Below are 13,908 nucleotides of genomic sequence, written 5' to 3' on the forward strand. Positions count from 1 at the left end.
TATGACGGCTAGAACGAGTACGGAGACGTGTGCTTACATTCGTAAATTAAATTAAAACGATCTGAAGCTTTGTTTTATTTTACTTTATTAAAATACACGATAGAAATATAAATACACATTTGGAGGTTCCGAAGTGAAAACTGTCGGCGGGACCTCGTAACAAAAAATAATTGGGCGTTACATTACCATAAATGATTATAACCATCAGAATAATGTCCTTAAACTTTTACTCCCAGAAAGCAAGCCCAGGACAGTAGGATATGACGCCGTTACTCGCCTACTGGGACGTTCGTGGTTTCGCCCAGGCCATCCGCAACCTTCTCGTCTACAAGGGAGTAGAGTTTGAGGACAAGCGCTACCCGCACGGCCCGCCGCCGGAGTACAGCTGCGGTGAATGGCTCAGCCAGAAGTTCGAGCTGGGGCTCAAGTTTCCCAACCTGCCGTACTACATGGACGGCGACGTGAAGATCACGCAGAGCTTGGCCATTCTCCGGTACTTGGCAAGGAAGTACGACCTGAATGCCAGGTGGCAGACCTGATTTCATTCGCATGTTTTCATTCTACTGTCCATATAGTATTACCGAACGAACGCAAAGAATCTCACGGCGAACTATGGCTGTACACTGTGACCGTATCTATCTATCTATCTATCTATCTATCTATCTATCTATCTATCTATCTATCTATCTATCTATCTATCTATCTATCTATCTATCTATCTATCTATCTATCTATCTATCTATCTATCTATCTATCTATCTGTCTAGGTCTGGCTGCTCTCCTGGTCCCCTTTTTAACTTGAAATACGTATAGCAAAATTTGAAGCGGGGGTTACGACCACGACAGGCAGGTTCACCAGAATTTTACATTTCACTTTCCTGCTCCCGAAAGTTTATTGTGGACGCCTCCGAAAGATGATACCAGTGACCCCCCGGTACAGTTGCAATGTGACGCTAACTATATAAGCCACTTAGACGGTGACACTAACGCATCGATGCATTTTATAGCAATGTTAATAATTAAGCTGGGCATTTCGAGTCAATCGATACACGGCCGCTGTGGCCAATAATGGAGCCCGCGCGCGACACCTTAGCTGCCAAGCTACAGCAGGAAAATGTTATGAGCTAATACGATATCAAAATGACTTTTCGAGGGCCGGTTAAAAGTAAAAAGCGTGCAGCTTTTCGTCGTCAATATACCCCTCTTCAGCCGAAGACGTCGCTGCGTCAAAGTGACATCACGGCCGCTTTGTGACACGCTTTGACACGCTTTTAATGAATGAAGGAAATTTCAGAGGGCTCATTTACTTTGTTTAACACACGCTTTGTGACGCAAGCTTTGTGATTCCTCTCAGGAGCGCGGTGCGAAAGTAGTCGGCCGCGACGACACGATAACACGGCAACCGCATTGGCTTGAGAATAGTCCTGGGACAGCAACAAACCACCCTGCTCCTGACTTGTACCCGGATATAGTTGGTGCATGCTGATAAACAGTTACCGAGTGCAAGAAAAGATGCAACGCATAAAGAGTGTGCCACATTCACCGCTGTGGCAACGAGCGGCAATGACTAATACTCCCAGGCTTGCATGCACATGAATACCCGGAGAAGCGGTCGAAATGACGACCGACACCGTAGTTTATTTAGGAGAAAATCGGGCAAATTATTTGTTCCGGTTGCAGTTTTGGTCCCTGCCAGCGGCAAGGTGCCTTTTCCTCCCCTTGTTATTTCTTCACAATGAAACGCAACTACAGCCACACATGTGGTTAAAACAGTACAATCGTCGTCACCTATACCTTCCTCGGCTTCATTATCTGTTTGTGTTTATTGAGGTTGTATCAACAACAACAAAAAAACAATCCCAGGCTTAAAGTTCACTTGTTTAGTTGAACCCACGAGGATGATACACGTGGGACGAGCGCTCGATCACGTGTGTATCATCCTTGTGGTTTGCATCTTTCTTTCACTCAAAAACATTTTTATCACAATGCGAGGTCACTCGCGTATGATTTTTCCATTAAAATGTGCAGGAACTACCTCGAAGCCACGGAACTTGACGTCCTCGAGCAGCAAGCCCAAGACCTATGCCTCATCCTCGCCTATGAGGCGGTGCCGATGCCACGGTACAAGCAAGGACTCAAGTCCTACGCCGAGAACGTGGGAGACAAGCTAGAACCCTGGGCCAAGCACCTAGCCGGGCTTAAGTGGGTGCTCGGGGAGAGACTGACGTACGTGGACTTCTTGCTCTACGAGGGACTCGACTGGCACCGAGCATTTAAACCAGAGGCCTTGCGGAAATACGGAGAGATCTCCGAGTACCTCGATAGGTTTGAGCAGCTGCCAAAGCTGAAAGAATACTTCGCCTCCGAACAGTACAAGGACTGGCCCATTGTCGGACCACTGCGGCCGTGGGGTTACCACAGAAATGCTAAAGTTTCATAAGGAATTCGCACCGAACTTGACGTCCACTGCATCACTCTTTTTTTTTTTTTCAAAATCAGTAGCCTTTCTTGGGATACTTCAACGCATAAATTTCGGTCTGTCTGTCTTTCTGCTTCTGTCACCCGATTAAGTAGAATAGTGAAAGTGTAACTCCTTCCAAAGCAATCAGCCATCTTTATCTCGTTTTAACGTTCATGCGTGCTAATATTGTCAGTAAAAGAACAAATATTACGGATATTTTGGTGCAACATCAGTACGGGGTCATTAGGTAGTGTGTTAATTCATTTTAAAATGCATAGATACGTAAAATTAAAGACCGCAGTGCTTATTACGCGACGGTGGCAATGTGACGATATGACCGAAAAAAAAAGCGTTTCCTACGCTTCATTAAAACTTCATGTTGCTGCCTCCTACCAGTGACAGTGCCAGCAGTAATTTGAAAAAACAAAGTTCTAGAAAAACTTCGTTTCTCTTAATTACTGCTAGATGGCGTCGTATATTTGACGCAGCTTAGGGTGCCTCGAAGCGCGCGCCCCTTTGCACATGGAGAAAAAAAATACTTCCTCTATGCCATAGCCTCCGAGATGGCTGGCGCACCACACCGCGCACCCTCAATTTCAGAGGCAATGTTGATGCCCTTGCAGGGTGGAGTCACTTTTTGGAGGAGCGAGGGCCGCCTTTCGATCGGCAGCCACCATTCCGCTCCCTCCCTCCCCCCCCCCCCTCCCGTTTCATCGCGGCTGGTTGAGTGAGACATGTGCGCGGCGTTTTCTCAAGCAAAATACCCGGTGTTGCGTGCCACAGCACACAAATCGCTCGCGAACGGGCTATAAAATGTTCAGATTTCCGAAAGATGCGAAAAGGCGACTTTTGTGGCTGGTACTAATCAAGCGCGACAAGTGGGAACCCACGAACCATTCGTGTGTGTGCACATGAAGTTATACCAGTTGAGCATTTCGAATGCTCAGAGCCATAACTTAAAGCGCTGTCACACGGGCACTTTTGATCGCGATTGAGCCTGATGTGATCGGATCTTCTACACCAGCTGCAGAAGGACGCCAATCACTGTTTAGAAATTCGATCCCGATCGAGTTTAACCGCCATCCCCAGTGCACCGGGAGCAATACACGTTTATTTGCGTGCTGTGTACATGCGTATTTAATTCGTTCATTTCGGATAGCACAAAATGCGTTGCTCTTAAGCGATTGTTGTACACAAGCTGCAGTTGCGCGAAGATGTGCGCATACGCGGTGCGCTTGTTGCTACCAGCGCCTTCAACTATTTGTTTTTGTAACATGACATTGAACGCACGCATCCCATCAGTTCATTGGCAAAAAAAATATTTTCTCACTTTTCCTCTTTTTTAGAAAAAAACGGCACTCTTTCGCTTTTTTCTTATTAACCCATTAACTTCGTCTACATCAAACCGCCGGCCGGGTAGGCGAGGCCGAACGCGCTTTGACCGGCGAATCGCCGGCTGCCTGAAAAATCTTTGCAATGAGTTGCAGCGCTTGTTTTTTGAAGTTTATTAAATCGTCCAAATAAACCCATCGCATCCGAAGTAGCCGTACATTGAATGCTCTTTGCTTTCTCATCGTTGTAAAGCCGTGTGATTACATCGTTTTAACGATATCAATGAACGCCTTATAACAATTACTAATTTACAACATATTCCTGTGAAAAACTCGCTAAATCTGGTTTACAATACAATACCTGGTACAATGGTACAATAAAGACGCATGCCGACCATTTCATTTGAATCTGTCTGTTTCATGCTGACTTTGTGTAGATTTTGGGGAAAAAAATGAGTGGTGGTCAAGCTATTGGTAGAACTGGAAATGAAATTTATTCGCAATAACGCCTGCAATAGACATCCCCACAATGGTTTGGGTCTCTGAGCCATCAAGCGTCACATAATGTGGGTATAACGTCAAAATTGTAGACATCCGCTGCAAGGGCGCTCGGTAGGTACAGACATTCAGAAGTTATGTCACCACAGATGCTTTTTTTTTTTTCATATTGTGCATTCTGGCATACGTCATCACGAAGAAATCCTGCGGTGTTAACCACAAACAGCATTGCTTTAAAAGAACAAAATACCTTCTAGAAACAGGGAGTCCTTTTTATGTTTTGTCGAATTCCGCAAAGAGCGATCGCAGTAGCGGAAACTTCTAATACACAAACGAACAAATTCAATTGCTCTGCAGTGTGGCACATTTGGTATCAGGTAGCAACAAAAAGGTTAACGTTTAAAAAAATTTTGAAAAATTTTGTTCTCCCGGCAAGATTCCAACTTCGCTTCAATGAGAAGTCAACGCTCGCGCGGTACGGCACTCAATCGACTAGGCCACAGCTAAAAGCATGCGCGTTTAATACAACGCGGAGGAGCTCGCCTTCATAATTGATTGAAATCGGCTTAGCCTTCATCCAGTTCAGCAACCAGCTTGTGAAAGGAAGTATACTGGGGCAGCGAAAAAAAAACTGGCACGCGTTCTGTTTGTCTTTCAGGCAGACGGAACCTTCATACGATGCTCTCAATGACTGCCAGTAATTTTTAGACGTATGTGATCTTACTTTTACGGGTAATCAGACATATGTGCACGCATGAGAATAGCACCAATTGTGCTCTCCTAAATTTTAGTACGCTTTTTTTGCAAAACGTCAACGTACTGTGGCCAAGGTGGCTTAAAAACTACGGTGCATGCGATTGAAGAATGGTAGAACATTTTAGAAGCACTGTCCTTCTTATTTTTATTATGACAGAAATTATATGCACCCTTTCACCTAAATTTTGCTTCCGGCGTCGGTGACCGCCATCATTCACCGTATATGTATACTTGTCTATATACCAAAAAGCAAGAAAGAAAAAAATAATCCAGGAAAACCTCCAGCGTGCGGAATCAAACGTCCGACCCCTTGCTTGTGAGTGCGTGGCGTTAGCCACTTAGCCACGAAGGAGCATCTCCTCCAACGTTGAAACGGCAAGCTATTTATATCTACCACTTACCGCTGGCGAAGCCGATCTAAGGGAACTATCATGCTTTCAGCATTAGTAGCGAGATGGCGTAATGAGGGCGCGTCGCGAGAACGTCACGACGCGGCGACGCGCGCTCTTGCGTTCATGTCCCACGCGTACTTTGCCTCGCTGAGGGTGGGGGTGGGAGGGGGGAGCGGGTAGACGCTCACACGTGCGCACGCTTATCTCGCGGTGGGGAAAATCTTACGCCTTGGGCTTTCAGCGGAACGATTCTGTTGTAGTTACCGGGCGCGCAAAGGTCGCTCCACTCGCTGCACAGTTATAGGGAGCCTTCATGTGCGCGCGTCTCCGTGTTTTAGGGTGGTGACAACTCCGATCATGGTTGCTTACAACTGGCTAAAACGGCCCCATACTTGACGGGCCGCCATGTTGGTTCTGAGTCGTCGCTCATTTACGTTGACGACAGCGTGGGTTTCAACGAGAAGAGGTTTTTTTTGTATAGTAAGCGCTGAACGCTGAAGGGTTGTTTTCTGAAGTTAGCCGTGGTTTGATAGAACAGGAAAGACATGTCCGTGACTCGAGTTTGTATAAAATACTATTAAAACAGTTCGTTTCTCCCACTTGGTAGACCCACCGCATTGGCGGAGTGAGGTTATTTAGGGAGCCTATATTTACGAGGGGGAAAACCTCGATGTCACTATGAATGGACTTCAATGTCTGCGCGCCATTCATGAAGCATATTCACCTTAGCACTGCAAATACCTTAAAGGCCTCTTAGTGCAAGGCTCGAAACCGTGCTGTTTATATGATGGAACTCGTAACGACAGGGAAGGCAGAACAAACAACCGGGTAGCTCACGATGTTCTCTGTAAACCGAATAGCTCAGCTAGCCTGTTTCTCATACCATAAACATTGCGTTTCTCCGTAATATAATTTCCTACAGCAAGTTCAGTTCCTGCGAACAAATCTGTACAATGACTGCTTAAAAAACCGTACAAGCTGTAAGTATTGCCCGAAAAAGTAGGGCATTCAATCACATTACACCGCCCTCCCCCTATGTCCACAAGCCTGTATATTAGGCTAGAAGAAAAGCAAAGGGGAGCAACGAGGGACAAATCAAGTTTTTCCAGGTCAGATTTTATTGCAAACAGCATCCAAACGACATCTGGCCTTGTGTCTTCAAACCATCTTGCCTCTTTTGCTGGAATCTTGTGTCCTCGCAGTGGGCCTAGAGTAAAGCAATAAGACAAAAAATCATACACGGCTCCGACCACATTTACGGAGTCCATACACATTTTCTCTACAAGCACTAAATAAAAGCGGACATTGCGATATCAAATCATCTGTGTGTCTGGTTATGAAACTAAAGGACGACACAAATAACGATGCACCACATAGGGGATATTTGAGTTATGGGCTGACAACCGACTTGTTTAGTGCACATATACTGCTTCATTCAGGACCGACAGATAGGCAGAAGGATGGACGGACACGAACAGTAAATCTGTCGCATTCTATGTTATTAAAGAGAAGTCCTGTTTGCAATTATTGAGCGAGTTTCGGTGTGGTTGCGCGTGTCATTGAAGCAAAGAACTTTTTGTGTGGCTTGCATGGCTTGCTTTTGCGTTGCAACTGTGCAAGACAAGCGCCTACTGGGAACGCGTTCATAGGCTCGTCTGTCTACCTCTCCAAATGCCCTTCCTCAGCAACCGAGGTAAAATTGCAGGAATGCGAACATCTGCCAGAAAATGAAGAAGCGAACGGAAGCGTCTGTAGGTGGTTTACGGGCCTGGCGTTTTCCGCGACGAATGCAGTGACGGCTTCGGTAACCGACAAAGTGCAGATAGTGAATGCATGCAGGATCACACATCCGACTAGTCATATCATTCGATTGAGGAACTGCCCTTCGACTACAAGGATAAACAAGCATACTTAACCATCTTCCGCTCACACAGCGTAGCCGAACGAAGCCTAATTCATTATTATACTGTACACGTCGTCGTGCTTACTTTGCTCAAACTGCTTTTCGTTGCATGGCTAAGTCAGCGATTTCACGAAATGTGCGGTATACTCAATACAACGGGTACTCACCTCACAAACACGGCGAGAAGTAGTCGCCTCCAAGCAGTCTGACTTCACTTATGTAGCCCAGCGTTTCCGTTGGCTAGAGCAAGTGGGGAAGCGAGAAGGTCTCCAGATGGTTTTGCATTGCGGCACGCAGCACCCAGGCATGTAGACTTCAAAGTTCTTTTATGTGTGGTTAGCATAAGGATGGTGTCGTAGCGGAAGCTACGTCTATGGGGTAATCAAACGCAGCTCATACCGCAGCTCGCACAACCGCGCCAACACGCAGCTGGTGCAGTGCGACAGAGCAGGAACGCCTGGCCGCAAGAACCAACATGGCGCCTGTTGCCACGGAAACCGGGACGGGCAACATTGTGTTATAGCGGGTGGCGGCAAGTGGTGGGTCAAAGGCTGACACCACCCTAAAACACGGAGACGCGCGCACATGAAGGCTTCCTATGCACAGTCTCCGTTTGCGAAAAGGGCGCGATTTTCAGACACAGCGAAGTAAAAAACTGAGACACGTATTTGCGCTCATCTGTATACCTGTGGGTACGTTTAGTGTGTCGTTTTTGCGTGAGCAACGCAAGGCACACTTCGATTTGCTTGCCATTCTTTGCGCGCATGTAACATTCCAGTTTGCTGCTCTCGCATTCATTGCTTCGCCTTTGAGGCAAAGCTGTGACTTTTATATTTCATTCGGGGTGAGGTTAAACTTGGGGCTTGAGCTTTTAGACCGAATGGGATGATGATACCTAAATTGCAGGTGACCAAGGCGGCCTCTATTTCTTGCTGAAGATATCGTAAACTGAGAACATGAAAGGGCTCCTCGAACAATTTGACGCAGCGTGACGCCATTTCAACAAATTTTAAGAATGATTGGCTAAACTGTGCGCAAAATAAGAAATTTTACCGAATCGCCGCAGTCGCCGCAGCTGTTTCACCTCTGCGTAAGGGCCGCATTTTGCAGAAATCCATAATAAGATGGAAATTTGAAGATGTAAAAAAAATGGCAGCATATCCACGGGGTGAATGATGGAAAGCGCGGCGAAGCATCCGTCCGTTCATTCGTTCTTGCTTCCGTCCATCCATGCATCCATCCGCCCGTCTGTGCGTGCACCTGTTCGTGTGTCCGCACGTCCATCCGTGCGTCCATCCCTGCGTTCGTCTATGCATCCGCCTCTGCATCCGCCCATGCATCCATCCATCCATGCAGCCATCCGCGCGTCCGTCCATGCATCTGCCTGTGTGTCCGTTCGCCCATCTAGTCAACACTCCAAGTGCCACCATCTCGCATATTTTCATCATATATTGGCATATAGAAGCATCGCCATCCAGCGGACATTCCAAGGACTAAACTAGAGGTGGCACACGCACACTCTCTTACGGCTTGCGCTTCATGTCTGATTTGATATGTGGTGTTTAACGTCCCAAAACCACCATATGATTATGAAAGACGCCGTAGTGCAGGGCTTCGGATATTTTGACCATCTGGGGTTCTTTAACGCACACCCAAATCCGAGCACTCGGGCCTACAACATTTCAGCCTCCGTCGGAAATGCAGCCGCCGCAGCCGGGATTCGATCCCACGACCTGCGGGTCAGCAGCCGAGTACCTTAGCCACTAGACCACCGTGGCTGGGTGTGCGCTTCGTGTCTACTTCCCACCTCTAACCACCTCGAGTTCATGGTATTGCCACTTGGCCGCTAGTTACGGCGAGCGCAAGCGATGGCTGCCCGCGAGAATGGAAGACGATGTTCTGGGGCAGCGCGTGCTCTGGCCAGTTGTTTATTATTGAAGCAGCCATCTTGCCAGTTTTCGGTGCGTCTCCCTGCCGGCTCAGTTCTTCCTAGTTGAAGACCTTTTGTAGCACGTGACAACTGGTGGAGCTGCTGGGTAACCCCCAGCCGATGTTCCAAACGCCTCCAGGTATCCCTGTACCAGCAGTGACAACACCTGTCCACCGCTCAAGCCGAAGACTCCGAGGACTACCTCCTGAGCGTGGACCTCTTCCTGAGATGACGTCTGTCACACCCCCGAACGCTATGGAAGGCGCTGCAGCCTCCAACGCACAGGAAGGCGGTGCGACCACGCATCATACGCTGTGGAGGCCACGTGTGCCGAAGGTGTTCCACGGTTCCGTCTTGGAGGATGTCGAAGACTGGCTGGCTCAGTTTGAACGGGTTTCGGATTACAATGGTTGGACCAACTTCGACAAAATGAGGAACGTGTATTTCAGCTTGGAGGACGGCGCTCGTACTTGGTACGAAAACCGTGAGCCTTTACCCTCGGGGAGCGTCTTTCGTCGATACCTGCTGGCAAGTTGGGCCAATCCCGATCGTCGCGAACGAGCCGAGCGAGAGATTCAGTGGCGCCTCCAAATGCCGAATGAAAGCGTCATGATGTACGTCGAGGACATGACGAGCCTCTTTCGTCGAGCTGACCCCGACATGGCCGAAGAAAAGAAGGTCCGTCATTTAATGCGAGGAGTGAAGGAGCCGCTTTTCGGTGGCCTCGTTCGCTGTCCCCCAAAGACCGTGGCGGAATTTTCGACCGAAGCCACAACCATGGAGCAAGTGCTGCAGCAGCGCTCTACTGTGCACGGCCGGCAAGTGAGTGCCGCTTCGTCAATAGGTCAGATCGGAGGGGCGGCAGGCAACATCAACATCGAGTCTCTTTGCGATCTCATTCGATCGGTGGTGCGCGACGAACTACAAAAGATTCAGTGCCAGTCCCAACCTACTGCAGGGTCTATTTGCAGCCTTGTCAGAAACGAAGTACGACAGGCTCTCCAAGTTCCGCCTTTCAGCTATGTCCCACCTGTCCCGGCGGAGCCACATCGTGCATCATACGCAGAAGCTGTAAGCCGATATATTCCTGCTTCACCGCGCTTCGTTAATTCTATGCATCAGGATGCACTTCCTTCGCTGCAGCCAATTCAGCACTTAGAAAATCGGCAGCCACTTCCCAGAAAATCCGACGTATGGCGCACACCAGACAGACGGCCACTGTGTTACCACTGCGGTGAAGCTGGACATGTGTACCGGGAATGTCCCTACCGTCGCCTCGGACTACAGGGTTTTGCCGTCGACGCACCACGGCCGAGATTTGGCGAAAGACCGAGAGCTATTCAAGATTACCTCTCACAGCAGCGCATGCCACTGCGGCGGCAGTCACGGTCCCCATCCCCAAGGCGATCTCCGAATTTTCGGAGCCTCCCAGGAGCGGCGCCGGTGCGCTCGCCAAGCCCTAGGCGGGAAAACTAACGACAGCGACCTTCGGGAGCGAGGCCGCTGACACTCGACGCAAGCAAGGCCTCCCACCGACGCAAGCACGGACACGGAGCGATTCCCCGACGACAGCGACGAAAGCCAGAAGCAGATTTTCTCTGGATATACATGTGGTAGTCGACGGTCACCACGACGTTAGTGCGTTATTGGACACAGGTGCGGACTACTCGATCATAAACGGGAAACTAGCAGCGCACATAAAGAAAGTTGTAACTCCTTGGTACGAAGCACAAATTCGTACTGCCGGCGGGCACGTAGTCACCCCAATCGGCATGTGCACTATCAGAGTGAGCATTCGGGGACGTACATTTCTCGCCAGCTGCCTCATACTTCGTGACTGTTCCCGAGACCTAATCCTCGGAGTTGACTTTTTGCGGGAGCACGGCGCTATTATCGATCTTCGAGAGCGCACCGTGACGTTTTCGACAGCTGGATCCTCCGACATACCTGACGACATCCGTGACAGCACGCTTCGCACTTCTGCCGACAGCATCACGTTGCCTCCGCGTTCAAGCGTCCTAGTTGATGTGGTGTCTGACAAGTTACGAGATGGTGAGGTTGTCGCCGAAGGCAACTTGACGCTTTTGTTCGCGCTAGGTATCTGCGCTGCACGCAGCCTCGTCACGCTTTATGACGGACATTCTGCCCTACTTGTGACTAATTTTAGTAACGAGTACCGGCACCTGTTTCGTGACACCGCCATCGCTTTCGCCTACCCTATCGCAGACGTTTCTGAATGCTTCGCATCTACATTAGCCAACGACGGGCTTCGACCGACACCAAGCGACGTGACTTCACTACTTGGAAAAGTCGATGTCAACTCGACCCTCTCGGAACAACAACAGACCGAGCTACGTGAACTGCTATATCAATTTAAAGAGTGCTTCGCCTCCACCACGAAGGTTCGTCAGACACCGATCGCCAAACATCGAATAATTACGTATACCGACGCCTCGCCCATAAAACAACACCAGGCCTTACCGCGTTTCGGCAAAGGAACGTGACGTTATAAATACTCAAGTCAAAGAGATGTTGCAAGATGACATTATCCAACTTTCGAAAAGTGCCTGGTCATCTCCGGTCGTGCTCGTGAAGAAAAAAGATGGATCACTGCGCTTCTGCGTGGACTACAGGAAACTTAACAGCGTGACAAAAAAAGACGTCTATCCGCTGCCTCGCATCGACGATTCCCTCGACAGACTGCGGCGAGCCAAGTATTTTTCATCGATAGACTTGAAAAGTGGCTACTGGCAGATCGAAGTTGATGAACGAGATCGTGAAAAAACCGCCTTCGTTACACCGGATGGCCTATATGAATTCAAAGTGCTTCCCTTCGGCCTCTGTTCTGCACCTGCGACATTCCAGAGAATGATGGACACTCTTCTTACCGGTCTAAAGTGGCACACGTGCTTAGTTTACCTCGATGATGTTGTCGTGTTTTCTTCCATCTTTGAGGAGCACCTGAACCGTCTGCAGACTGTGCTGGAAGCGCTCCGCTCTGCTAACCTGACACTGAAGCCAGAAAAATGCCATTTCGGTTACCAGGAACTTAAGTTTCTCGGTCATGTTGTCAGTGCGGATGGTATTCGACCAGACCCTGACAAAAGTACTGCCGTGGCCTCGTTTCCTGTTCCACGTGATAAGAAGGCAGTGCGTCGCTTTCTGGGGCTCTGCGCGTACTACCGCCGCTTTATAGCCAATTTTTCTAGGATTGCTGAACCACTCACTCGACTCACTCGTGAAGATGTTCCATTCGTCTGGGAGGAAGAACAGGACGCAGCTTTCTCTGAACTACAGGAGCGTTTGCAGACACCACCAGTCCTCGCTCACTTTGACCAAGACGCTGATACTGAAATTCATACTGACGCCAGCAATGTGGGTCTTGGTGCTGTCCTCGTACAACAACAAGAGGGCACAGAGCGAGTGATAGCGTACGCTAGCCGCACTCTTTCCCGCGACGAGGTCAACTACTCCACGTCAGAGAAAGAGTGCCTCGCTGTTGTATGGGCCACTATGAAATTTAGGCCTTACCTTTACGGACGCCACTTCAAGGTAGTGACCGACCATCATTCGTTGTGCTGGTTAGCCAACCTACGGGACCCATGTGGGCGACTGGCACGATGGAGTCTTCGTCTGCAGGAATACGATTTCACGATCGCTTACAAATCGGGCCGCAAGCACGAAGATGCTGATTCATTATCCCGTGCACCTGTCGAAGCTTGTGGCCACGACACCGAGGATGACGATGGTTTCCTTGGGGCCCTTACTACAACAGATCTGATTACGCGACAGCGTGCGGACGATGAAATTCGCGCAGTTATCGAAAACCTTGAAGGACGCAACTCGTCCATACCTCGATGTATTTCTCGAAGTCTGTCATCGTTCTGTCTGCGAGATGGGGTCCTGTATAAGAAAAACTCTAACGGCAATGACAGAACCTATCTTCTAGTCGTGCCAACAGACATGCGTGACGACATTCTTCTTGCCTGTCACGATGAGCCCACATCTGGTCACTTAGGTTCCTCTCGAACTCTCGCTCGAGTTCGACAAGCATACTACTGGCCTAAGCTTTCTGCATCAGTTAAGCGATACGTGAAAAGCTGCCGGGAGTGTCAACGCCGCAAATCCCCGCCACTAAAGCCCGCGGGGCTTCTTCAAACAATAGAACCACCCAGAGCGCCATTTGATCAAATAGGAATGGATTTACTGGAGCCTTTTCCACTATCATCTGCCGGCAACAAGTGGATCGTAGTAGCCACCGACTATTTGACGAAGTACGCCGAAACAAAGGCACTACAACGCGCTGCTGCTTCCGACGTCGCCCAATTCTTTATGGACCAGATCGTTCTTCGCCATGGCGCCCCGTCGTGCGTAATCACAGACAGAGGAACAGCATTTACGGCCCAGCTCATTCATGACGTATTCAAGCTCAGCTACACGAGCCATCGCAAGACCACGGCATATCATCCACAGAGCAACGGCTTGACAGAGCGACTCAACAAGACCATCGCTGACATGTTATCTATGTACGTAGATGTCCAGCATAAGACCTGGGACCAGGTGCTACCGTACGTCACATTCGCGTACAATACGGCCGTCCAGGAAACTACTCGATTCACGCCTTTCCGCCTTGTCTA

At 49.1% G+C, this 13,908-nt stretch overlaps 1 protein-coding gene across 1 annotated transcript; it reads left to right on the plus strand.

Moving 5' to 3' along the window:
- The first annotated feature begins 243 nt into the window (after positions 1-243).
- Positions 244-2,458, plus strand: LOC119173853 (glutathione S-transferase Mu 2). The gene is made up of 2 exons (XM_037424638.2): positions 244-526; positions 2,029-2,458. The coding sequence occupies exons 1-2, from the start codon at positions 261-263 to the stop codon at positions 2,438-2,440; spliced, it is 678 nt and encodes a 225-aa protein (XP_037280535.1). The 5' UTR covers positions 244-260; the 3' UTR covers positions 2,441-2,458.
- The last annotated feature ends 11,450 nt before the right edge of the window (positions 2,459-13,908 follow it).

The sequence above is a fragment of the Rhipicephalus microplus genome, chromosome 3 (genome assembly GCF_043290135.1).
Source record: "Rhipicephalus microplus isolate Deutch F79 chromosome 3, USDA_Rmic, whole genome shotgun sequence".
Classification (NCBI taxonomy): Eukaryota; Metazoa; Arthropoda; class Arachnida; order Ixodida; family Ixodidae; genus Rhipicephalus; species Rhipicephalus microplus.